This window comes from Rhinolophus hipposideros, assembly GCF_964194185.1.
Source record: "Rhinolophus hipposideros genome assembly, chromosome: 1".
In the NCBI taxonomy this organism is placed as follows: domain Eukaryota; kingdom Metazoa; phylum Chordata; class Mammalia; order Chiroptera; family Rhinolophidae; genus Rhinolophus; species Rhinolophus hipposideros.
The window spans coordinates 23052619-23078922 of NC_138047.1; the positions used below are offsets into that span (position 1 = coordinate 23052619).

General features: G+C 35.6%; 1 protein-coding gene across 7 annotated transcripts in view; it reads right to left on the reverse strand.

The window, feature by feature from the left end:
* MPP7 (MAGUK p55 scaffold protein 7) overlaps positions 1-26304 on the reverse strand; it is a 251426-nt gene that overhangs the window by 11257 nt on the left and 213865 nt on the right. For 3 of the 7 annotated variants that reach the window (XM_081060817.1, XM_081060816.1, XM_081060815.1), the window contains 2 exons: positions 19898-20068; positions 7850-7930 (listed from right to left, as the gene is read on the reverse strand). In XM_081060817.1, the coding sequence (XP_080916943.1) occupies positions 7850-7930; positions 19898-20068 (252 nt within the window). Of the gene's footprint in view, positions 1-7733; positions 7931-19897; positions 20069-26304 lie in introns of all 7 variants that reach the window. The other 4 variants (XR_013994073.1, XR_013994074.1, XM_081060819.1 and 1 more) reach the window with 2 other exon arrangements.

The window sequence follows — 26304 nt, forward strand, 5'->3', positions numbered from 1 at the left end:
ATGTTATTCAAGGACCTGCTGTACAATGTAAACAGTTATTGAAGGACCTGTTGTACAATGTAAATGGAAAGCGTAAGAAAGCTGAAGAGGCTACTTTAATATCAGATAAAAGAGACTTCAAGACAAAGAGTATTACCAAAGATAAAGAAGAACATTTCACAATGATAAAAGGGAAATTGATAACAATTATAAATTTGTGTGCACATAACAAAGCTTCAGAACACGAAGAAAAATTTGGCTGAGTTATATGGAGAAACAGACATTTTCAAAATCAGAATGAGATTTTACTGCTTCTCTCTCAACAACTGATAGAATTATACAAAATGTCAGTAAGATACAGGTGATCTGAACACCACCACCAACTTCCCGGGGCTAATTAATATCTGTATAACATCACATTCAATAACTTCAGAACACTGTTTTCAGAACATTGTTTTCAAGTATGCATGGTGCATTTATAAACAGTAAGATAGATCATATGCTGGACCATAAAAAGACTCAATAAATTTAAAAGAATCCACATCACAAAGAGTATATTCTATAACCACAAAATAATTAAAAACCAATAACTGAAAGATATCTAGGAAAACCTCAAATATTTGAAAATTAAACAATTTACTTCTAAGTAATTGATGCTTCAAAGATAAAATAAAAAAGGAAGTGAGACATAGAATATTACTTGGCCATAAGAAAAGATGATATACTGCCATTTCGACAAATGGATGGATGTTGAGGTTATCAAGCTAAGCGAAATAAGTCAGACAGAAAAAGTTATGAACCATACGACTTCACTCATTGTGGTATATAAAACTGAAAGCAACAAAGGAACAAGACAAACAAACAAAGAAACAAAAACTCATAGACACAGACAACAGTTTAGTGGTTACTGGCGGGTAAGAGGGGAGGGGGTTGGTAGAAGAGGGGAAAAGGGGTCAAATATATGATGATGGAAGGAAAACTGACTCTGGGTGGTGAGCACATAACGTGATATATAGATGATGTATTATAGAAATGTACACTTGAAACCTGTATAATTTTACTAACCAGTATTACCCCAATACATTTAATAAATAAATAAATTTTTAGAAAAGGAAGTGAGAAAATATTGTGAAGTTAATGACAAGAAAAATACAACCTATCAAAATTATGGGATAATGTAGTGCTTAGCTGGAAAATTAGAGCTGTAAATATTTATATTAATATTAGAAAAGAAGGTCTAAAATCATTGATTGAAAGTTCATCTTAAAAATCACTAGAAAGAGAAGACCAAGGTAAACCCAAAGCAAGTATGAGAAAATAATAAATGGAAATTAACAAAATAGAAGGGAAAAAAGAAATACAAAAAAATACAAACAACAAAATTTAAAAATCTAGTTAAACTGGTCAAGAGAAAGAGAACAAAAATCACCAATATAAAGAATGAAAAAGTAGTTATTACCACAGATCCTATGGATATTAAAAGTGATAAGACAGTATTATGGACCACCTTTGCCAACATAGATAACAATTTAGATGAAATGGACAAATTTCTTGAGAGACACAAGGAACCAAAATTGAAACAAGAAACAAAAAAATCTGAATAGCCCTGTATCAAATAAATCAAATCTATTTTTTAAAACCTTTCCCCACAAAATAAATTCCAGGCCTGGATAACTGATGAGATCTATCAACCATTCATGGATGAAATAACACTAATCTTACATAAATGTTACAATTTAATTCATTTTATGATATTAGTACAACTCTAACAAAGATATTAGTAAAATCTAACAGACATTTGAAAAGAAGATTACAGATCAATATCCGTCATAAATTTAGATGTGAAAATCTTCAACAAAAATATTATAAGTCAAATTCAATAATATATATATTTTCAAAAACAGTAGATCATGACCAAGTAAAGGTTACCTCAGGAATGAAAGGTTGGCTTAACATTTGAAAATCAGTGAAATTCACCATATTAACAAAATGGAGGATAGCACCTGATCATTTCAATGTACACAGAAAAAATATTTTTCAAAAATTCAACACCCATTCATGATTAAAAAAAAAAAAAAACTCACCAAACTAGGAATCATAGGGAATTCCCTCAAACAGATCAAGGGCATCAATGAACCAACATCATACTTAATGCTAAAAGGCTGAATTGTTTTCCCCTGAGATCGGGAATAAGGCAAGTCTGCTAAGGAACACAAACAAGAACTTGATATAGATCAAATATAAAACCTAAAACTATAAAACTTGTAGAAAAAAAACAGGAGAATGTCTTTGTGATCTGGAGATAGTAAAGGATTTTTAAATTAAAAACAAAAAGCACAAAACATGGAAAACAAATTGGTAAGTGGGGCTTTGTCAAAATTAAAACCTTTTGCTTTTTGAAAGACACTGTTAAGAAAATGAAAAGGCAGGCCACAGACTGGAAGAAAATATTTGTAAAATATTTGTCAGAAAAAGGACACCGAAGTGTTGATACTGATGTGTAGAACTGTGTCTTACATACACTGCTAGTCGGTTGCCAAATGGTATAACCATGTTGGAAAACAGTTTGGTAATGTCTTTAAAAATTAAACATATATGTACCATATGACCCAGTCATTCTACTTCCATGTTACCCTAGAGAAACAAAAACGTACGTCCATCAAAAGACTTGAATACAAACCTCATAGTAGGTTTATCTGTAATAGCCAAAATGGGAGAAAATCTCCAAGTATCCAACAACAGGTGAATGGATGAATACACAAATTGAGGTTATCTCCATGCAATGGAATACTACTCAGCAATGAAAAGGGATGAATTATTGATCTATGAAACAACATGGGTGAATCCCAAACTCGTCATGCTGAGTGAAATAAGCCAAGCCCCCAAAAAGGGGGGGGGAGGGAGGGACATACTGCATAATTCTATTTATATAAAATGCTAGATGATTCAAAATAATCTGTGACAAACTAATAGTGACAGAATGCAGATCAATGGTTGCCTGGGGATGTGGGCGGAAGGATGGGTTACAAAGGGCACAGGGAAATTTTTTGAGGAGATGGAAATGTTCCTTATGTTGATTGGGGTGATGATTTCACATGTGTGTATATGTTAAAACTGATCTACTTTTACATTTTAAAATGTGCAGTTTATTTCTTAATTATATCTTAATTATGTGTAAAAGGAAAAATGTTGGAAGTGGAAAAATAAAGTAACCTAATATAAAAAGTAATGGATCTGTAAAACCCAGTTCTATCCAAAATATTCGTTGCCTTCTATTTAGTTAGCTAGCATATTTTAATACAACACTCAGATCTCTTCAAACAGTTTTTCATCTTTCTGCTAGTGGAGCATCAAAGTCATGCTATTCTTTATGGAATATCACACTCTTTTCAGGAACAGTATGAAGTACTGATAAACTTACTTCTATCATAAAAGCTATGAATGACTTTCACAGCAGAAAAATAGGCTCCATTAAGTGTACATAACACAATATTCATCCAAAAAATAAGAAATATATAAAAATTAGTATGATGCCCTGATTTAAAATTTAGGGTGAATATTATTTACTACTTAATCAATTTTGTTGTTGTTTGCTGGTGTTCCTTTAGCAAACAGTGGGCTTAAGAAAAATATACTGTTAAAAATTAAAACTGAGAATGTAATGTGCATTCACTTGTTTCTCATGAACTGAAAAAAGGTTGCCTCTACTCAATTTTAATGGGAGAACACTTTGAAAATCTAGAACACACCGTTTCATGATTACTGCCCTGACACATGGAGTCCACAGGGAAGGTTAAAAATATTCTGAACCACATCAAGTGACTGAGACATTTATGGCACTGCCTAACACATGTAAAAGGTGACATACCTACAACCAAATAGTTTGCTTGTCATGATCAACCGGAGTTATCCTGGTCTGATGTAATTTTGCTGATGAAGAATTTTAGTCTCTAATTGCAATAAGGTATCCTAGGAATCTCACCAACACATTAACAGTGAGGAGTCCTGAATAAGGGATCTGAAAGTCCTTGGGAGATGGGAATTTGAAGGGAAACACAGGCACAGTAACCAGCGTGCAGTCCCACTTCACCATAGCTCACTGGTCACCCACTGTGGTATAGCGTAATATGAACACCGAACAAATAAGAGTCAAACTCCACACTCTTCCCCTGCTCCCAAGACTATCCCAGAATAACTCCCACCATGAGCAAACAATTTTTTTTTTAACTGGTACCCTAGTTTACAATACGTATGTTTTAGAATTCTCAACTAAGGTATCTTATGGACAAAGAAGTGTTCTAGAACATGAGTACTCTGAAACCTATGAAAACACTTAGCTGTGATACATGCCACAGAAAATGATAAACCACAGAACGTGATACACAGGTGTGGTTGACTGAGAGTGCCAAATCCAGACTATCAAGACCTTGGAATCCATCACGTATTTAGTATCTACTGCAATACTTGTTGTTAACTACTTCATTTTAATTTACTGAGAGGCCCTTTGAAAGACTGGTTATATTAATGGTCTTTTAGATTTGTCGATGATAACCTCTAGCCTTAAAACAATATTGATGCAACTTATCAAGGATGACATTTCTCACAGAGAAGCAAACAAGCTTCGGCCACCACTTTCTTTAAAAGCAGCTTTGAATGTTTATTATGGCTTTATGGATAATTTTAGTAGATCATGTAATTTCTTCAGCCATTTAGCAGAAGAGCAACAGCATTTACCTGATTTAAGCATCCTTGTAAATAGTTTTTTTGTAATAATCAATAATAACTATAGATTCACAAGAAATTGCAAAAATAGTAGAGATGCCCCATGTAACCATCACTCAGCTTCCTCCAGGGGAGGAAGGTGTTAATCTCCCATAACTTTAGTGCACGTCGAGAGCAGAAAATCAACGTCAGCAAACTACAATTAACAAAACTACCAAGTATTTCTATTTAAAATTTAAAAACCTTAAGTATGATACAGACACAAAAGTCGTGTGAGCTTGATGAATTTTTCAACTGATCAAATACGCCCACGTAACCAGAACTCTAACAAGCAGAAAATTGCCAGCACCCCATCATCACTCTTCCCATCCACCCCTTCAAGATTTCTCACCACATGTAGTAGCACTGCTTTTACTGTATTTGTAAAAATGGAGTCATACTGAACATTGTCTTCTGTGCCTGCCTCCTGTTGCTCCATATGATGTTGGTGAGATTCATACATATTCCATGTGTAGGAGCAGACTGTTCATTCTAAATGATGGTGTGAATACACCATCATTTAGCTAGGCAATCTACTACTGATGGGCATTTGGGAGTTTCCAGTTTTGAGCTCTTATGAATGTTTTTAAGAGTAACCAAGTACATGTCATATGCATTTGTGTTGGGTATGTACTAGGATGGAACTGCTGAGTCCTAACATATGTGTTTGTTCAGCTTTAGTGGATAATGCCATTTAGGTTTCCAAAAGGGTTGAATTAATTTACACTTCCACCAGCAATGTGTGTGAGTTCCATCGATCCACATCTTTTTCAATTTACCCATTTTGGTGGATATTCGGTACATGTTTTGGAAAGGAAAATTATAAAGTTAAACATCAAACAGAATACTGGTGGTATGATCAAAGCAATACTTTTTCTCCAAATAATCAAGACTCTACCTAAGGTATTTTACAAAGCAAAACAATCTAAAATTCCAAAATTACTCTTAAAATATATTCTTCTTTCATTAATTAAATCACCCTGAGTTGGACGGTAGCTGTATTTTCCAAATATGTGTGAATCACCTGGGATGCTTACTGTAAATACAGATTTTCAGACATTCTATCAGATTTCCTGAAGGATAATCTCTCTGGAAAGGGCTTGGAATCTTTTCACAAGAACCCCCAAGAAATTCTTATTATTAGGCAAGTCTGGAAAACACTGCTACAAGGGGATCTTTTGACATTAACTGTTTAAAAGTGAATCAGAGTTGAAAATTACTACTTCGGGGATTTGTTTGGAGACTCTTAGCCCCAGAACCTTTCTGGATGTTGTCAATTTTTATAACAACTCTAGAAGCAAATATGACTTTAATAGTTGGATAAACTGAGGCAAAAGTGCTTTGCCTGAGGTCCAAAACTATCAGAGGGGGTTATGTTGGACAGACAGTCTTACTGATACTTCTCATCTTCAAAAGACATCAGTGTTTCCTACTAACTGGGCTACAATAAAGAGGAATCCACAGTTTGAAAGGACTGCATAGTGTTTCATAGGAGGCAGAACATGAAAAGTGGTATCATAAAACCTGGTTTCAAATTGTGCTATCTACACACAATGGAGTATTAGTCTGCCATAAGAAAAGATGTAATACTACCATTTGCGACAACATGGATGGATCTTGAGATTATTATGTTAAGCAAAGTAAATCAGACAGAAAAAGCCAAGAACCATATGACTTCACTTATATGTGGGACATAAACTGAAAGCAACAACTGAATAAGACAAACAAACAAACAAAAACTCATAGACACAGACAACAGTTTAGTGGTTGCCAGAGGATAAGGGGGGAAGAGGGATGATAGGAGAGGGTAAAGGGGGACAAATAAAAAAAATAATCAAGTGAAATTACTGCGTATGGTACTCTGGGTAAGTCAAAGTATCCTTCCTACCCCATTTTCTTCTCTGTGAAATGGAGCTATCACCCATCTTTACTGTTTTGGGGAGCATGAAATAAATTGAGACAAATAAAAGAGATGAATACACAGTAGGAAATTAATAAAGTCATTATTTTCCTTTGTAATCTGTTTTTCCATCCTCTTTTGTAATTGCTCACCTGTAAGCTTAACTAAGGGTATGTTTTGTAAAATTTTCTAATTACCTGTATATTGCAACTCAGCTTTTGTAAGAGAAGTGAATAATTAAAGTAAAAAAAAAGAAAGAAACTGTATAATTCCAAATTTCCACATTTTCCTTTACTTTCATCTCTGTTGGTGGAAACTGTCAGTCCTATAACTTATAGCTGAAAATGATTACAAACAATAATTTGGAAAAATGTAGTAACAAGGAGTAACTTGAGGTAATAGAAAACTATAATTTTAAAATAAAGTTGAACTCTTCCAAAACTAGAGAACATTGCTAAAGGCAATATACAAACTGCTTTTTAAAAATAATAATAATAATAAAAAAAAACAGTACTAAAACCACTTGAAAAAGCCAACATTGCAATTTAGTCTTTTAGACGACTTTCTAACATCAACATATTAAGTAGTCAAATGGCATTTATTCTGGAGATCAAAATGCTTCCAGAATCACATTTTATTTGTAAGAATGCCTGTGAAAAGCACTTTTATAAAAATAGATCTAATTCTGTGTACTGAAAAGAAGCCCACCAAACTTGGATTACATGGTCATGAAAGGCCCATTTAACACTATCTGCCAATTACTACATATAAAAAGTAATTAAGAAGGTTTATATTATAAAAGCCTCCTTCAGCTCTCTGTGGTTTGGTCCTTCTAATCTTAAAGCTGGGAAAAAGCTCTGGAAAACATTAGCACTTATTTTAGGAAATAAAATAGTCAGACTTCTATTTAGAAGAAAATTTATAAATAATAATTTGATGTCATATGTGTATTAAAATTCACCATAAAAATTGAAAGTAGGAAAGCTGTGATGAACAAATATCTGGCCAACAATCTGTATAATCTGGGGCAAATCCCTTAACTTTTGTGCCTCAGTTCCCTTCTGGGTCAAATATGGATAATGCCACTACATACTTCCCAGAGCTGTTGAGGTCTAGGTGGTGAATGCTCAGAACAATGGCTGGCACCATACGCGCTACGTAAGGGTCGAGCAGTCATTATTAGTGCAGTTGTAGCAGCATCGAACTTACGGGGCACAGTCACACCATAGTGTTGTGTGTCACTGATCAGCAGCTTTCGTTTCAGTTCATTCAAACCTACTCCTACAGGACCTAAAAAACAGGATAATATAAATTCATTACTAAACAAAACATATAAACATTTCTATAATCGACATGAATCTATAGGACATAATGAGAACATGCATCGAACTTTACATGCATCGCAAGTAAAGAAATTACCTCTAATTGAATTGTACTTAAGAAGCTAATTCTTCTGTTTATTCACTTTTCAAATTTTAATCCCCACCTTTCCACTAAAAAGATTATAATATTCAGAAAAGCCTAAAAAATATGTGTACCTAAAAAAATGGAATTGCATGGTCTGGATAATGATAATTTCAATTTTAAATGTTTTTAGATCTTAATACAAGAAAATCTTTGAACCTTAATTTTATTTTAGATGCAAATCTAATGATGCATTTTAAATTTACAAAACCATCAGCTGCATTTACATTTGTCAAAATCCTCTCCTGCGCTGTGTATTTTCAGTTGGTTCCTAAACATTTGAAAATTTGCATAGACCTTACATATTTAAATCAATTAACACACATATACTAAACTCTGTGGAGGATCGAAGATGATACGTGAACTCTGTTTTCAAAGAAAATGACCAGGTTGAGAAATGATTAAGAGACTGGGGCCAAAAACAAAGAGCAGCTTCAAACATGAGTCCAATCAAAAGTTAGAAAGGCACAAGTCCCAAGTGGCCATGAGGGTCCATTAAATGATGGTGTCATACAACGTACAGTGAAACCCCACTGTATGTAGAGTCATCAATTCAGCCCCTGAATGTCTAGCATAACATTTGAAAGTCGTGCGGGATGTAGGTCAGAGTTTTGTTCTGTAGAAATGTCAAATATACATCTGTTTTTGACATTAAAAAAAAAAAAAAAGCACTACCCTCACAAATGTCCATAATGCTCCTCCGTGGGCAGTAGTGCCCGTCAAGAACAACTGCACTAAGACTACAGCAGTTGGCTCTTGTCATTCTCTGTACCTCAATCCTACCATCATCTTGGGTAACCTCAACACCCATGTGAACATCCCTCAAAATGCTAGCCTTTTACTTCTCTGATCCCTGATCCCTACTGACCTTTCTCTATTTCTCGTCGACCACTTAATGAGCAAACCTGGACTCTGCCATCTGTAGGAGCTATTTCCCTATCAAAATATTAAATTCAACTTTCCCAAAACGACTTCAATCTCTGATCCCTTTAGATCATTCAGTTATTCTTCCCACATCTATTATCACAAGGACCTCTGTGCTTTCATTGCTTTCCTTTTATCTAGCAGGCTGTAATGTCTTTACTTCCATGGGCCATCATGCTTTCTATTTGCTACCCTTTTGCGAATATCCTCAAATTTCTTAGGCATTGTCCTTTCATTACACTTGCCAAGGAAACCTTCAGTCTAAGCTCAAAACAATGGGCCCTCTCCACATCCACACCTGGGCTCCTGAGTGCAGAAAACCCATTCAACCATGGTGTTGTAATGCCGTGCCTTCATGCTCTCCAGCAACTATTCTATGTTTTCCTTATCAATTCTATCTCTTAGAACCCCATACTGATAATTTCAATCTTCCATTCTCTTCTCTAGTCACACCCGGGAGCCTCCTTGTTACTTCTCTCTTTCATACCCCTATACTCAAACAATTGCCAAAGGCTGTTAATTTTACCCCCAAATGTCCTTCAGATCTATGATTCTCCATTGCCACTGCTGCCACACTATTCCAAGATGTGCCTAGTCCACTGTTTTGGCCTCCTCTCTTGGCACAGCCTCCTCCTAATGGCTGCCCCACATCTGCTCATCAGCCACTTTAATCCATTGTCACCCAGCAGCAGAGAGGTCTTTTTAAGAAGCTCTTCTGCCTAATAAGACAAGTGTCCATCGGATACCCTACAAAATCTTTACAACATTATTGATTATATGCCCCAAACTGTCTTTTGTATCCCTGTGGCAATCTTGTGGTTACCAATTTATGCTTTCTTATGCCCTCACCTTCTCCCTCATCCCCACTCCCTTCCCATCTAGCAACCTCAGTTTTTCCTCTAAATCTCTGAGACTGTTTTTGATTAGTTTGCTCATTTATTCTATTCTTTAGATTCCACACAGAAGTGAGGTCATATGATATTTGTCTTTCTCCATCTGATACTTGTCTTATTAGGGAAACCACTTCCGGGACGGTGTAGATGGTTGACCACTGCGCTGTACACCTGAAGCTGAATAATAATGAATGTCAACTATAATTTAATATATATATATATATATATATATATATATATATATATATAGTCACAGGATGTGGAGTACAGCATAGGGAATAGAGTCAGTGGAACTGTAACAGCTATGTACGATGTCAGAGGGGTAGTAGATTGGGGGAAGGGGCTTATCACTGTGTGAGGGGTGTAAATGTCTAACTATTACATTGTTTTGTACACCTGAAACTAATAAAAGAAAAAGAAAAGAAAAAAGAGAAGCTCTTCTGATCCTGTCACTCTCTTGCTTAACATTCTTGGAAATGTAGTTTCTAGTGGCTCTTCTGAAAGAGATGACAATCTTCACAAGCTCTGCATGATCTGATCCTTGCCCTGCCTCCTGCCTCGAAGCATATGCTCCAGCTGCTGTCCCTTTCACCTGAAGCCCCAGGTAATTCCAATGCGTCCTTCAGAGCTCAGCTCAAACAGAAGCAGCTCTTCCTCAAGGAAGTCTCTCCTCACGCTGTCACACATGTTTCTCATTTTTATGTTATCAGAGCATCTTTTACATCTCCCTCATGATACTTAAAAATCCCAACAATTGGATAACACACTGCTTAGTGGCCTGCCTTCTCCCACCAGACAGAGGTGCTGTGAGGGCAGCAATCATGTCATTTACTGTCTCCATCAAGTACGTAAGCCCTCAAAAACCTGCTGAATGAATGAAATTTCCAGTATTATCATCACCACCTCAAGTTCAGTAGACCTCCACTACTTCAAAGGACACAGAAGCCAACGAGTGCGATGTCTTCAAGGTTCTTTATCTAGACCCATCTAGGCCATTCTCTATCCTTCTCTCCAGTCATACACGCTTAACGTCTTCTCCCAGAGATCGCTCTTCCTGAATCTTTACCTTTCCGGCTTTTAGCTCCTTCCCATCAGCACTGAAAATCAATAAATTCTCTCCTACCATAAAACAACAAGAACAATAACAACAACAACAACAAACTCCTCCCGAAGTCCCTTAACCCTACACTGTCCTACAGCTACTGCTCACGCCTACCTCCACCATCCTGGCTTAAGCTTCTGTCATTGCTCACCAGCATCTCTCATTCTTCCTCCACTGCACACAGAATCAAACAGAAATTCTTTGGGTGACAGGTTTATATAGATTGCATATTATGAGCTACATTTATTATCTCTAATCTCCACCCTTGCCACTCCTTCCTTTGTACTTCAGCTACATGAGATTTCTGCTGCTTCCTGAAATGTGCAGCAGGTTCTCTTTTGTAATGGGGCCTCATCACTTGCTGTTTGTTTTTATAAGAACACGCCTGTCCTTTCTTCATGCACTAATTCTTGCTTGTTGTTTAGGATTCAGCTTGGATAGCCCTTAGGGAATCTTCCCTGATACTTTAAATTTGGGTTAGGTACTAAGTTCATGTGTTCTCTGGACTTCCGTGTCAAAGGACTAATCACACTGTATTGTAAAGGTTTACTCGGCTGTTCTCTCACAGACAGTGAGCTTTGTGAAGACAGGTGTCACCCACTTGTTCACCAACTGTTTCCCTAGCTGGCGAATTGTAGGCTCTCATCATTTTGTTTAATTGATTTAAATTATACTCAGTAAGTATGCTTTATGGAGTTAAACTATTGGTTGAATGAACCAAAGGGGCGGGAGTTAAAGGTAAAAAGCATTTGCACCTAGAATGCCTGGATAAAATGGTTCCATAACTGCTCAAGGTCACTAAGAGAAATGGGCGGAACGCACATTTGAACTAGCTCTTTCCTCCCCGCCACCCCATATTTTATCATCTTTTTCTTCTTTTTTAATTTTATGTATTGTTTGCTGGGGTGACATTGGTTAATAACACCATATAAGTCTCGAGTGTACAATTCTATAATACATCATCTTGAGAGTATCATGCTAAGTGAAATAAGTCAGACGGAAAAGGACAAGAACCATATGATTTCACTCATGTGGGACATAAAACAGAAAGAAAGAAATGAACAGACAAACTCATGAACGTAGCTCTCTTGATCTTAAGATAACAGAGACACAGAGGGGAGGGTGATAAAGCCAGCTCTGGAAGAGTGAGTTTCAGGGAAGGAAATCTATCTACCTAAACTCAGACAAGGACTGCAGTGTAATAGAGAGGCCAGGCCTAGGGTGCCCTAATAAATGTAGTCACATCAAGGTACATCTTGAGACTGCAAGAAGAGATAAGATCTCCGAGGGAGAGGAGGAAAGTGGTAAGTGTTTAGTGACTGTCTACAAAATGCCAGGCACCACTTGGGGCTTATATATTTTATCTACTCTGAAGGTACGAAAAATATTTAGAGTAAGTGCTAACTTCACTCTTTAAAATAAATAGAAAACAGACAAGAAAAACGAGGGAGCTGCATTCTCTGTACAGACGACGCAAATCCAATTATACCTGGATGCCAAAAAGATGTATACACATGACTTGTATTCATCTGTTGTTACCGGTATATATTGAGTATTACAATTTTAATATAGTTTTTTCTTTTCCTAAAATGTGTATACATTTTTTTGGCACCCTCTGTATATGCTCAAAGAAATAGAAGCAAACAAAACACTAAAACTTAAATAGTAGGTAGGTCCTGGCCTGCCATGCCCCATCCTGCTCCACACATACAGACACACACATAAACACACACACACACACACACACACACACACACGACACCTAGGAGTAAATGGGGCTATGTGAATTAACTATTTGTTCAGTAGGTCTCAGCTCTGGAGTGCTTCCAGGAGTGTGAGATACTTTTCTGAGTGAGAGTCTAGCATTTTTCTTTTCTTTATTTCTTCTACTACCCACACAAAAAACAATGATTTACTTTAACTCTGGAGGAACAACTAGGTATGTTTGAATTAGTGGGGAAAAGTATGCAATCTCTAATGTGATGTCCTCAAATTCTGACCACATTCAATTTAGCCCTGGTATAATTTAACTCTTTGTAGCCAGCTCGCTTCACTGCACACTCATGGAGTATGCCAAGAATGTTCAGTAGCAAATGTTTTACTTGAAAATTTTTCCCCAGGTTAGATTTGAGGTCATCATCTTCAAAGGCAGCAGTATCGTCACAAAAAGGTTAAAATAAGGATACAATTTCAATCATTCTTATGCCAAAATTGCCCGGTGGGCCTACAAACAGCATTTTCCCTCACAGGCCATTGGTTTGATTCTGCCATCTACACTGGAGAAGTTCTCGAGTTTCTTCTCATTAGATCTTGACCTTAAAACCACAACTTAGATCCACCTTCCTGTTCTGTCTCCTTCTATGGTTAGGCCTATGTTCACAATGCTTTTAGCTGCCTGCTTTGTAATTAGAATACAAAATCTGTCACACTGCAGACAATTTAGAATGCAAACTGAGTTAGGTTCATTTGTATGTCTCTGCAATGGGACAGATTCATTTCTCCTTCAATACGTAAAAATTTACCACAATAAGTATATAAATAAATTATTCTATAGTTTGTTTTCAGTTGTGCTTGTTAATACTAAAGAGAAGCAGAGAAGATCATCTAAATAGCAGATTTAAATCACACACAACAGGTTTTGGAATAATGATGATGATGATGATGACAAAATGAGGCCATGTGTGTCACATGGTTACATGGCAGTCATGTGTCACATGGTTACACACACCATTACTAATCCTCAAAACATCCCTGCAAAACAGGTATTATTACCCTCATTTTACAGATGAGAAAACTGAGCCCATCAAAGGTTAAGTCATTTCTCTAAGGTCTCACATCTGGAGTGCAGCTTAACTGGTATTCAAAGCCTGTCCGTCTGACTCAAAAGTCTACATTCTTTGCAGTCTACCTATTATCTTATCAAAAGAATGCCAATAAAACACGAACTCAGGTAGCCAGTTGCTCTGCTGTTTATGGCTGTGATCCGTAAGGTCATGGAGTCTCTCAGCCGGTTCCAAGCTGTCCTACACTTTAGACAGTGATGGCTACCTGTGCTTGTGGAAGAGGAAGACATTCTGGCTACAAAAAGTGGCAGAAGTCAAATCTGGTAATCTCAAAACTCATTCTGTGCAGAACCTCTGAGCAGTATAAACTAAGCTTCATGAAGACAGTGTGCATACCAGGCCTGGGCAACACAAACTGGGCATGCCTATTACGATTCTTGATTCAGGACTAAGGAAAATCAAATACAATGGTAATTTACTTACGATGATGTAAGTAGGAGTCAAAGACACATTTTAAAAAGTCATTTTGGAGATCATTAATTTGGAATTCAGGCAGTGAACTAAAGTTGATGTGCTTACTAGCGTTGCAAACAAACCAATGTTTCTATTCAAACCAGAAATCTAAGTATCTGTTACATATTTTTTTTATTTCATAAGAATTTACAAAGTCACCTTGTGTCCAAATTATGGGAAGAAAGAATAAAGCCACATGTATCAATCACCATTAGTTGAAGTTCTTATAAAAAAAATATGTCAGTTCGATAATTAAGTAGGCATATTATTTTTAATTACTTTTGTGTATTTAATTAGTAACTCCTTCCTGAAAGCAGGCAACTGTGTTGTGTGTGATTTTATATAAAGGTTCATTCATTTCAGCCAAAGAAATATAGTCCATTTAGGGAGTCAATAAAATGATGCTAGTAAAGTTTCTAATTAAAAGTTTACATTTAAGAAAATATTCACATTCACTAAATGCAAAAATGCCTTTATTTTTATCATAAGGAGAAATATTTTTTTAAAAATTCCATATGCAGACTCATAGCATTCATTTATATAAGAGCATTCAGACACACAATGCTTTAAAATATCAGTATGATGTCCTTACATTTAAAAAACAGTTTATGGCCATGCTCTACGGCATTGTACTTTGGAGCCTCAACCATCTACTTATTTGTGTGTTAAGGGCAGATTCTGAGTGAATGACTACATACTAGAACAATAATGTATTACTATTTTGAAAATAATTTTATTGAATTCAATGAAATGTGGTATAAAATGTGGTTTATTTTTTAAAACAACACTCCTGTACTCTACAAAAAATGAGCATAAAGTAATTTTTAGTTGTAAATGTCAGGCTTAGGATTTAGTTGTAGTTTTTCTTAAGGCTGATGAACATCATATTGTATTTAATAATGTAAATATAGACGGATGGTACCTTGCACATGAAAGGACAATAATCATGCTAAAGATTATAGTGCTAATAATCTGTTACGAAAGAAACTTCTCAGAAAGAGAGAGAGATACAGGTAGATGGAAACTAACCAAATTAGTTTTAACACACTAGATATTTATGTAACAGCTATAGTGTACTAATGATAAAATCCTTTCTTATTCGGGCTTATGTCCAATATTAAATTACACATTAGAGAGAAATCTGTTGTTATAACCAAGTACTGTTACTCCTTTTTGCCATTGATCTTTGTACATTCTGGCACAAATATAAAAAAAGGCATATTACGTGGAAAGCTACTGACATGGGTGCAGCTTTTACCATGTGTTTACTTCCAGTGTACCTGCACTGCTTAACATGAAAATTCTTTCACATTTCCCCCCAGACATTTTTATGGTATTGGCCAGACTTGTTACTCTTACCATCCAGAGAAAAATATCAGAATTACAGGAGTCGGCAATAAATATCTGAACTGCTTTTGTTACCTGAAAAAACACACTCGTTTGATTTACTGCAAGACAAATCAAATGAAATCTCTAGGTATCCCTCAGATCAGCCATGTGTTGTAAAAAAAAGTCTACTTATCATATTGCAACACTACTATTTTATGCATGAGGCATAAAATAAAAACAACCATGCGATTATATTTGACTTACAGTCTTATAATGATCACATTAGTAGGTGGCTGGATTTTGGGATTGAAGAGTGACAAATCGGTTTATAAAACTAAATTTAAAGTTCCCTTGGAATCAAGCTATATAGAAAATGTAGCAACTTAAAAACTAGCCCTGATAGAGGTTCAGATTTTCTTTCTTCTATTGCATTCATAATGGAAGAAATATGGTATTAGTGAAATGTCATTTGAATGCTCATGGGGGGGTGGGGAGAAAGGTAAAGGGAGAGAGAGAGAGAGAGAGAGACTGGGAAGCTTGACAAAGAGTATCATTTTTCCAAAGCAGCTACTTATACCATACTTATACAGACTGACAAAGTACTATCTCACCTCTAGCTCAGGGCTATGACAAAAGTGCAATAAAATTAAAAGACAAAAATAAAACCATGCCTGTCTTCCTTAGCTAAGTAGAAGAGGGCATGGATAACTTCTTTACTTTAGAGTCTGTTTAAAAATGTGACATTTTCCATGAGGTACCATGATCTCCTGATTCAAAATCTCAGACTCCTGATTCCCCAATGCGTCTCTGCTTTAACTTTCTTCTCCAGCATTTATCTTGGCCGAACAACCATATACGTGACTTTATCACTAATTTATTAGGAGTATGATTTTGCCTGTCTCCTCCTATTATAATGTAGGGCAAGGGTGTTTGTGCTGCTCAGTGACAAACCCAGGTGCTGAGGATAGTGCAGCTGGTACTCCATAAAAACTAGCTGAATGAACATAATTGTAATTTACACCCAGAAATTAAGTTGGAGTATAAATATTTAAGATGAACCAATGGCATAAAGAAAAGCCAACTGTGATTCCAGTAAAGATCATATTTACCTCTCATATACAAGGATTATAATTTAAAATCCATCACACACTCATAAATCCGATGACTTTGGGGGTTACAGGGTCTATATAAAACCCTTTAGAGCAGACTAATTCCTACAAGCCTTCACTCAAAGTTCAACAAAAGCTATGGGATTTCTAATAAACACAGTAACATTTATATTTAGTTTTGAGTTCCTTTTCTCTCTGTTATATGTGGGAGATGTTTTATTCTGCCAGTTTTACGGGGAAATGATGACAGTGTTATAAATGCCTATTCAAACCATCTCTGCAAAGCAGTCCTTAGGCAGCATATGAGACTCAGCACAAAGAGCAGACTAGTACTTAGCGCTAAGCTACAGATGTGAAATACACGAAACGATTTATTATGAGTTTCCTCTTCTGCCTCATTAACAGACAGAACAAGTCACAAACTATCTGAATACCCACAAGATGAATTTTTGCTCTTCTATTGGCTTATGTTATAAAAAGTGTTTTATAGTTTTTTAACACCAAAGCTTTCTCCCAGCTCCCTCCCCTGCAAACACAATAGATTATTGGCTTTATTACTTTACTTATTAAAAAGTCAGATTTCACTAAAGATAAAACATGTGAAAAATGTACTAAATGCCTGGCATTTCATCTTAACATACTTTTTGGAAAATGCTTTTAAATGCAGAAGATATAACAGAAGCTGTCACTAACATGTTTTAGTGGCGGCAACGCGGCTTTGGCATAGCACCCTGACAAAATGACGACAAAAATGAAATGCTTCTGATCAAGCTCAAAGTCCTCCACTGTCATATTTTTGCATGTTAACAACTTGGTGGGTGTTAATTTCTTAACTACTAAGTCCCAAAACAAAAACCATGCAATACTGTGCTAAGAAGAGAGAGAAAATACTACCGTGTACTTCCTTAACAATATTTATCTACCAGTTTCAAGGCAAACACCATTATTCCCAATGGCTTTGAAAACACTGGGAAAAAACATATTAGGCTTCAGGAAGACCAAGATGCGTATACTCTTTCCATCTTCCTATCCTTGCTGTAGGAGCCAAGAAACTATTTCCTAAGTGTTTGACTTTTACAATCATGAAAAGTAAACAGTTAATTCTGGAACAACCCAGAATTTCAAAAATTTCAAGTCTACTCCTTGAATCTCTCTTTTAGACGGTAAACTGCTAAATAACCTAACTGAACTTACAAGTGTTTTGAACACTGAGGTTCAAAATCGGCAGCAGTCTATTCATATTTGAACATTTCATACTTATCTTGTTGGTGTTTTTAGTTAACATTGAAGAGCTACTTTCTATTAAAAGCTTACTATGGTGCAAGGAATTGATCTAAGCCTTTGCAGATATCATTTCATTTAACCCTCAGACAGACCAAGAAAGCAGGTGTTCATTGTTCTGATGTTTCAAATGAAGAAATCGAAGCCCAGAGAAAACCTGGAATGTGCAGGTGTCACACGGCTGCTGAAGAGCACAACAGCATTGGAACGCAGAGACCCACTTCTTACGTCTACACTAGCCTGCCTCAAGGGATATAACAGATGGGGATTTCTCCAGAAAATCAACTCTAAACTTCTGATGCTACAAATGTGCCAGACATACCAGCAAAAAGGTTTTCTGAGCAATGAATGACCACAAGGAAGAAAGCAAATAATAGGAAACACTTTTGAAAGACAGAGACAAGGACTCTGGCTGTCACTGGATTCACTATGGAATGTCATGCTCCACAAAAGGCCACAGTGAGGATAAGGGCGGGATAGAAAAAATAAAACTTCCATTATACCAGCAATTGCTCCAAAATAGGGAAATACAGTGTTAGGGGCTAAAGAGTTTCAAATAGTTATTTTTCTTATAGGAATTTGAGAATAAAGGCTGGAAATAATAAATCAGTTAGTCAAAACAGAAAAGCCAAATCTGAAATACCGTGTTTTCCCGAAAATAAGACCTAGCCAGACAATCAGCTCGAATGTGTCTTTTGGAGCAAAAATTAATATAAGACACAGTCTTATATTATCATATTATATTAGACTTGGTATTATATTATATATTATATTATATTATATTATATTATATTATATTATATTATATTATACTCAGTCTTATATAAGACCCGGTCTTGTATTATAGTAAAATAAGACTGGGTCTTATATTAATTTTTGCTCCAAAAGATGCATTAGAGCTGATTGTCCGGCTAGGTCTTATTTTCAGGGAAACATGGTATCACTGAACAAACCCTGAACAGCAGATTAAGACAAACCAAAGCTTTTAAGGCCATCATTATAACACATGATGCCAAAGTACAAACCAAGTGTGATATGAAAAGCAAAAAATCAGAATAAATGGGAGCCAGTTTACCACCTCCAGCAAAAAAGGTAATGGCAACTGAATCCATTCAAACAGAGCACGGAGGCTTTCCTGGTGTGCACAGCCTGGCATCTTACTACATTTGCATTATAACCATAATAATAGCTGAAAAGCAAAAAGCACTCCCAAATCAAGCTGGGCCAGGACATCAGCAGCATCTGGGAACTTGTTAGAGACGCAGAACCTCTGGCCTCACCTCTGATGATCAGAAACTGCATGTTAACAAGATCTTTAGGGGACTCAATGTCTATGGAAGTTTGAGAAGCCCTGGAATAGGGGCTGGACGTCCGTGGGAAGGGGAGAGCTCTGCCCTCTGAACGCTGACACTGCTGCTGTCTGTACTATCAAACACCACTGAGGAGCAGTCCCTGAAATCTGAAGACAGAGCAGGTAAGAGGAAACCCTGCGCCTTTCCTTGGTGCTGGGAGAATTAGCCCCGGTGGGATGCCAAAAAATGTGAATAGACTGGGGAGGGATAAAGACCAGGAAAATCAGCCTAGGATACTTTAGGAATGGTTGGAGAATTTTAAGGAGAGGGAAAATGAAAGAGAAATGACATGTCCGATGAGCGGCCATGCGTGGATAGCGCAGCGGAAATAGAGCAGACCCAACAAGCCTGTTGACGTGACCCCAGGAGGGTGAGGGTGGGCAGGGTCTATGTGAACAAGTGGTGAGATTTTTTTAGCTTGAAAACTTTAAGCATGATGTTCTTTGAGGTTAAGTCTTTACTATCCCCCTTATTTCGCCAAAATTGCATACAAAAGCAAACACTTACCAACCAACACAACAAGTCTGTATTTCTCGTTACTTTGTCGCCGATAGGGTGTCACTTCCTCATATGTGGGTACATCAGCTGTGTCATACTGATCACTCTTCTTGCATTCATACATGGATTTGTTTGTTTTCTTATCTTTTCTACTGAGACGGAAACTTCTTCTAAAACCAGCTGTAAATACAAAAAATATATATATTTTTAGTAATTAGAACTAAAAAAAAGAAACCCCCCCAAAACAAAAATAGCAAACCCTCAAAATTGGGTCAGATTTTATTCATCATAATACCGTTAAAAGTGCATTTAGTTAGAAAACGAAAATAGAAACTATACAATTTCATTAAAACAATTTATACGAGAATCATCTAACATTTAATTATATAGTGACAATGATATAAATTTTATTTGGTTCTAAATCATAAAGAGTTCTTTTCAGAAATCAATGAGTAAAATCACTGTTATAAAGCAAAATAAACAAGTCAGATAATTTATCATGGACTGATTGGTGAACATATTTGGTAAGAAAAAGTTAAAAGCACTTAACATTTTAAAAATAAATGATGAATTGTCTCCTTCATAAATACTGGAATATTTTACATCATACTCTAAGCATAGCCTAACAACATACCTGTGACAGACAGCATCTATTGCTAAATAGAAAGAAAACTAAATTAGGGAGAGCATAGTGTCCAAAAGGCCTGTGCATGGATCAGGCTGATAGAATCAGTCTATCCCTCAAAGCAAGTTATTTAACTTTTATGAGACTCCATGGGGATAGAGTAAATGACTGAGTCTCACATCCTTTTTCTTCTATGGGAATTCTGTTTTTTCTGATTTGAAGCCTACTGAAATTTGGAAATAAGTTTCACAGTCTCAATTGCGGACTCTTATCAATAGGTCATATGATCTTTTACTAACTTTTAAAGTATTTAAATAAATTTCATGTCTGCTTAAAAGAGTTCTCTCCAGCTCACTGCTATCATGTAACATGTGGGCTTAAAAAGCGGATTTTGCAAGAGTTCCTTTTCTTGGTCAATTCCCGTTTCATTCTGCTTGCTCTTCATGTTGTTGCATCATTCTAATTTTATTTCTTTTCTAGAATAGTGATATTTATCATATCACTATATCAGCTCCACAGTACAAAAGAAAACACAAGTACATATCACTATATCAGCTCCATAGTACAAAAGAAAACACAAGTACATTTTAAATCTATAAAAATAGTCTCTTTAAAAATAATATTGATTAAATTATTAAGAAAACTTTCTTTAAAAATAAATTTATTTTATAACAAAAGATAAGAATGTAATAATTAAAATGCATGATTTTAGGGACCATAAAGAAAAAAAGAATAACTATTATCATTGGGTTTCAGAAGTTAATAGGATTCAAAGTAAAGGCTTTGAATCAACAAACAACTATCAATGACTGAAGTTGTATCACTCACCTTATAGATTCACAATTTAATAGAAACCAACCAAGATATTAAGAATAGAGAGATAAAAGTTTATCTGATAATATAGTCCTATGGGCCACCAAGAATCATTCTGATTTTTGAGGAAATACTCAGATTATTTGAGGGAAAACACTCACAAAGGATTTGAAACAAGGAAGATAATTACTCTTAAGCCCTCTTACCAAAGATAAAGAGCAAAAATTTAACAGGGTAACTGATGAAACACGTTGGTATTTTACAAAAAATTATGAGATCTGAAGGAAGCAAAAGAGGAAATGGGCCAACTTGGTCCTAGGATGAAGAAAAGATGTGTGAATTCAAAAATCTCGTGTGCAGGCAGCATTCAAACTTCTATGTCAAAGGTCAGAGAACACATTGCATATTATTTCTTATTTCTCTTGTTTTCTAGGATTATAGGAAGACTCATAAGAACATGGAAAAATAGTCCCTTCTTTGTTTCTCAGAGTCATTGCAACACCACACCAGAAGTAGCCGTGATTCTTACAACTCCTCCCCATGTTTTAGCAGAGTGGTTCCCAGACAATCATCTCTTCCTAATTTGCAGAAATTAGTTACCCTATCCCAACCCCACCCCAACAGTCACCTGTGACTGCTGACTCATACTGGAATCCAGTATACAATGGCTTCTGGTTTAACACAAAATTGACACATTAGCTGTTCCAACTTTTCCATTCTGGTATTTCATTGTGTTCTAATTTCAGGTTCCCGCAGTTCTTGTCTCATAGAAAGCAATTATAGGATAAGCACGTAGAAATTTCTTCAGTTATTCCTTATATGGGCAAGGGTTTTTGTCAAGTCACTACAGACTTTTGGCACAGGAATGGATCTAACTGGGACACAAAGCAAATAAAGTCCAAAAGTGAAAACCTGAAAAACTTCTGATGCACAAATCACAAGTCAATCCTGCATTTCAGTGAGAGTGTTAACCTGACTGGGTCTTTACAATTAACCGAAGTTTTCATTTTCATCATAAACAATAAAGGAATCATGGAGAAAAGAGAGAGGTAATCAGATTTCTAATGTGAGGGTCTAGAGATGCCAAAGGTGGGGTGCTGTGGTGATGCTAGTTGGACGTGCTCGGCACAGAAGAGGTGCTTGGTAAAATTTACTAAATTGAATGTTAAAAGGCAACAATAAAAATCCTATCATTCCTGTTTCATTTTCTTAATGTAAATTTCAACCAAAAAAAAAAGCAGGACATTTTGGTATTTTCATGAGAAAATTCTAAGAGGCAGACAAAAGGACAGAACACTGCATATAGCAAGGCTTAGAGCTGGGAGAACTCCGGAATCCATGGGGGCTGCTATGTCCCTTGCTCCCTATCTGGCCAGCAGAGATGTCACTGTCACTGTACTTGCCCGTGCACCATGATACACGGTTCCTAACCTCATTCACATCCATTTTCCAGGTGGTGACTACCAAGCAAGTAGAATTCCGACAAGTAATGAGCTTAGGTGCCTTGGCCCAACATGCTTGTTTACAAAACAAAGGGGAAAAGGTCATCACACTAATACTATCAGAGCAGCAGCACCACTGGGTGTGAAAAAGCAAAGTGGGAGGTAGACAGGTCTGGGTTTGGCCCCACTCACTTTCCAGCTGCGTGACTTGCCATCTTTTCAAAAACTTCTCAAAAGCTCATTTCCCCATCTTTAAATTAAGCATCATCATAGTACCTACCTCACAGTGTTAAGAATTAAATAATTGCTATAAACCATTGGCCCCAACATGTGGTAAATACCTATACACAATAGGTATAAATTACATAGTACTTAATTATGTGTCCAACTTATTGAAAGAACCTTGAAGGCAGGAACATGTTATACGTCTCTGTTCCCACAACACACAGTCTAGTAAGAAAAGGAAAAATAAATTAAGGGGCTTATTAATAAGTTTTTAACTGGCTAATGTTTATAAAAGAGACAAAATATTAAAATTAAAGCCAGATTTAGATGTGTTAACTACTAAAAGTACCCTCTTAAAGTAGTGCGCCATGTTAAAGACATACAACAGAAAGATTTAGTGAGCATTAACTATCATTTTTTTTAAATACTCTTTCTAGGGATGTATGTTATTTCTGGTACTATATTTAAATTTAAAGGGCATCCTTCTCTTGTTTTTCTTAGTTATGATCACTTATGCTCCATATTTACATCACACAATACATATATACACACATGCATACATACACATATATACATATGTATATAAACATCCATATAAACACAGAGTAAAAACAAACAAACAAAACAGAAAAGAAACATTCCAAAACAGAGCAACCAATAAAACAGCCACAACAGAGGTCATGATAAAAACTATGAATTCCAGAGTACTTGCTAATGATTACTTCTCAAGCCAAACAACAGAACAGCTTATGTTCCTAGCATCTATGCTGCACAGGTAGGCAGAAGTGACAGCACACTTGGCTTGCCTTTCAAGGCAGTCCACGGACGGTAATTTTCAAACTTCGGTAACGTGTTGAGTCATGTGAAACACACACCTTGGTTACATCTAAGCTTAGAGAAGAGTGAATTCTATGTCAGGAAAGGAGTAAATATTACGTGCCTTCAGATCTTACGTTAAAAGGGACATCAAAAATGTGTACTTAAAATGAAAGTAAGCAGAGGTTTCTTTCAGATACATGTGAATAAGTAACCTAGAACCTATTTCATTCCTCTTCATTCTCAGTGCCCAAGTCTTAGCAAGAGCTGGCTTTAAAAAAAGAAGGAACAGCAAGAACGAGACTTACACAAAATATATTTTCCTTATATTTCACATTTTTGTAATTTATAATTGGCTCAACATTTTTATGGACAGGCTTTTTCCAGGGCGCTTACCCACAGCTGCTAAAGATTTGTGTGTTTTAAAGGAACGGCAACTTAATATTATTACAATAGGAAAGTGACTTTAGAATAAGACCGCAGGTGCTCCTAATCACAAGGAGACACTTCGTATCTCATATTTTCCAGTAGAAATAATTTACGATGACGTGTTAACTTATCATTTAATTGTATAGCTGTGTTTAAACTTAAATTTATTTTTCACTGTAGAAAGTGACATTTCCGTTGCTTGTTATCTGCTCCTTATTTCAAAAAGACTGCAATAAATATCCCTGCACATTCCCTTTAGTCCATGTCACTGACAATTTCATTAGAACAAATTGCTCGACCCTAGATAGATCTGGCCCAAATGCCTCTCAGCTCGGTGAATAACAGTGCACATTTCCACCACAACTGCCCATATTACCATTCTCCCATAAAAGGACTTCTAATCGCTTTAAAGCCTTTAGTGATTTTACAAGTGAAAAATTGTATAGCATTTCATTTTTAACAGCTAATGGAACTGAACTTTTTTCACGTTTATTACTCATCTGCATTTCTTTTTTTTTTTTTTTTTTGTAAATTGTTGGTTGATACATTTTGATCACTTTTTGATTAGGGTCTTCCTAAATATTAATAACAATACACACACATATCTTTTAAGGTCATAGGCCCTTGCTCTATTTGTTGCAAAGACATTTTAAGAGTTTCAGTTTTCCTTTTTGAAGAAACTTTAACTAAATGTTCCTGTATTTGAATCTGTGAATTTCTTTCCTTTGTGATTTCTTCCACTGTTTTTATGACTTTCCTATCCTTAGGTCTGATATACAGTCACCTATATTTTCTTAAGTTTAAAAAAATGTGTTGCATGGCTTTACACTTAATTTTTTTTATTCCATCTGGAATCACTCAGCTGTAATCATGAGATCAAGATTGTGAGGTGAGGCTGTAACTTTATATTTTTCTAAGTAATTAACCAATGGTCCCCAAAATTTTTACTGAACAATCCATTTACTACTTTACATTGATATATACTTTGTCCTGGAGTATCAGATGATTTATTATGTCGTGACAAAACAATAAAGTGATTCTTGGTCTGAGTTTAGATAATTTTCTTGTTAATAACATCAATACCAAAACATTAGAAGTAGTTGATACTTATTGAGAACTTACTAGAAGACAGAAACCACTAGAAGCGCTTTACGTGGATTAGTTCATTTAATTCTCACAGTAACCCAGTGCTATAGGTATAACAAACCAGAGGTTTAAGTAGCTCTTCTTTTAGTGTAATTTTCAAAAAGTGATTGGCAAGGCTTTGGTACAAATATTAAATGATGAAAGAATGTCAAGAAGAAGGTTTGAAATGTTATTCTACATACATAGACGTATAACAGAAAAAATGATGAGCCTTGTTACTTTATGAAATAATAGGAAAAAATATCAAAGAGGAGCAGCAGTTTAATTTAGGGATTAAAAATTATAAGCTCTTTTTCTCTTAGAAGACATTTTTTTCAAATATAATTAAATAAATTTTGGATACCTCTCTGTATTCAAGATGATGTATAAAATACAAAAATATATAAAAACTGTGTCACTGCCCTCAGTAAACTCCAGATCCACTAGGGGACATAGATAATATTCCCAAAATACTTTTAGTTTAAGGGATTTCACAACAAAGGCTCATGGCTAGAAATGAAGATTTTTTTGCAAGTACCCTTAATCTGTCTAATTAGACTTTGACATTTCTCTTAAGTAAATAAAAATTAAACTCAGTTGTGATTTGGTCATTTTCAAAGCTATTTCACTACATTTTATTTATATAACACCATTCATCAAGAATATTACATTTAATGCTTATATAATGTAAATTAAGAATAATTTATTAAAATAAGCTTCATATTGTAGATAAGATTTATACCTGTCAATCCTATCATTTCAAATGTTAGTGATTTTCTTAACAGTAAAAAGCTTGAAGTATCTATAATATGCAGAAATATAGGAAACATTAATTAAATTATGAAAAGAAACTGGGTTGAAGCCATTAAAATTATAATTATAAAACAATACAGCAACATAGAAATGCATTTGCAATAAATGGAAAAAACTGGACAGAATAC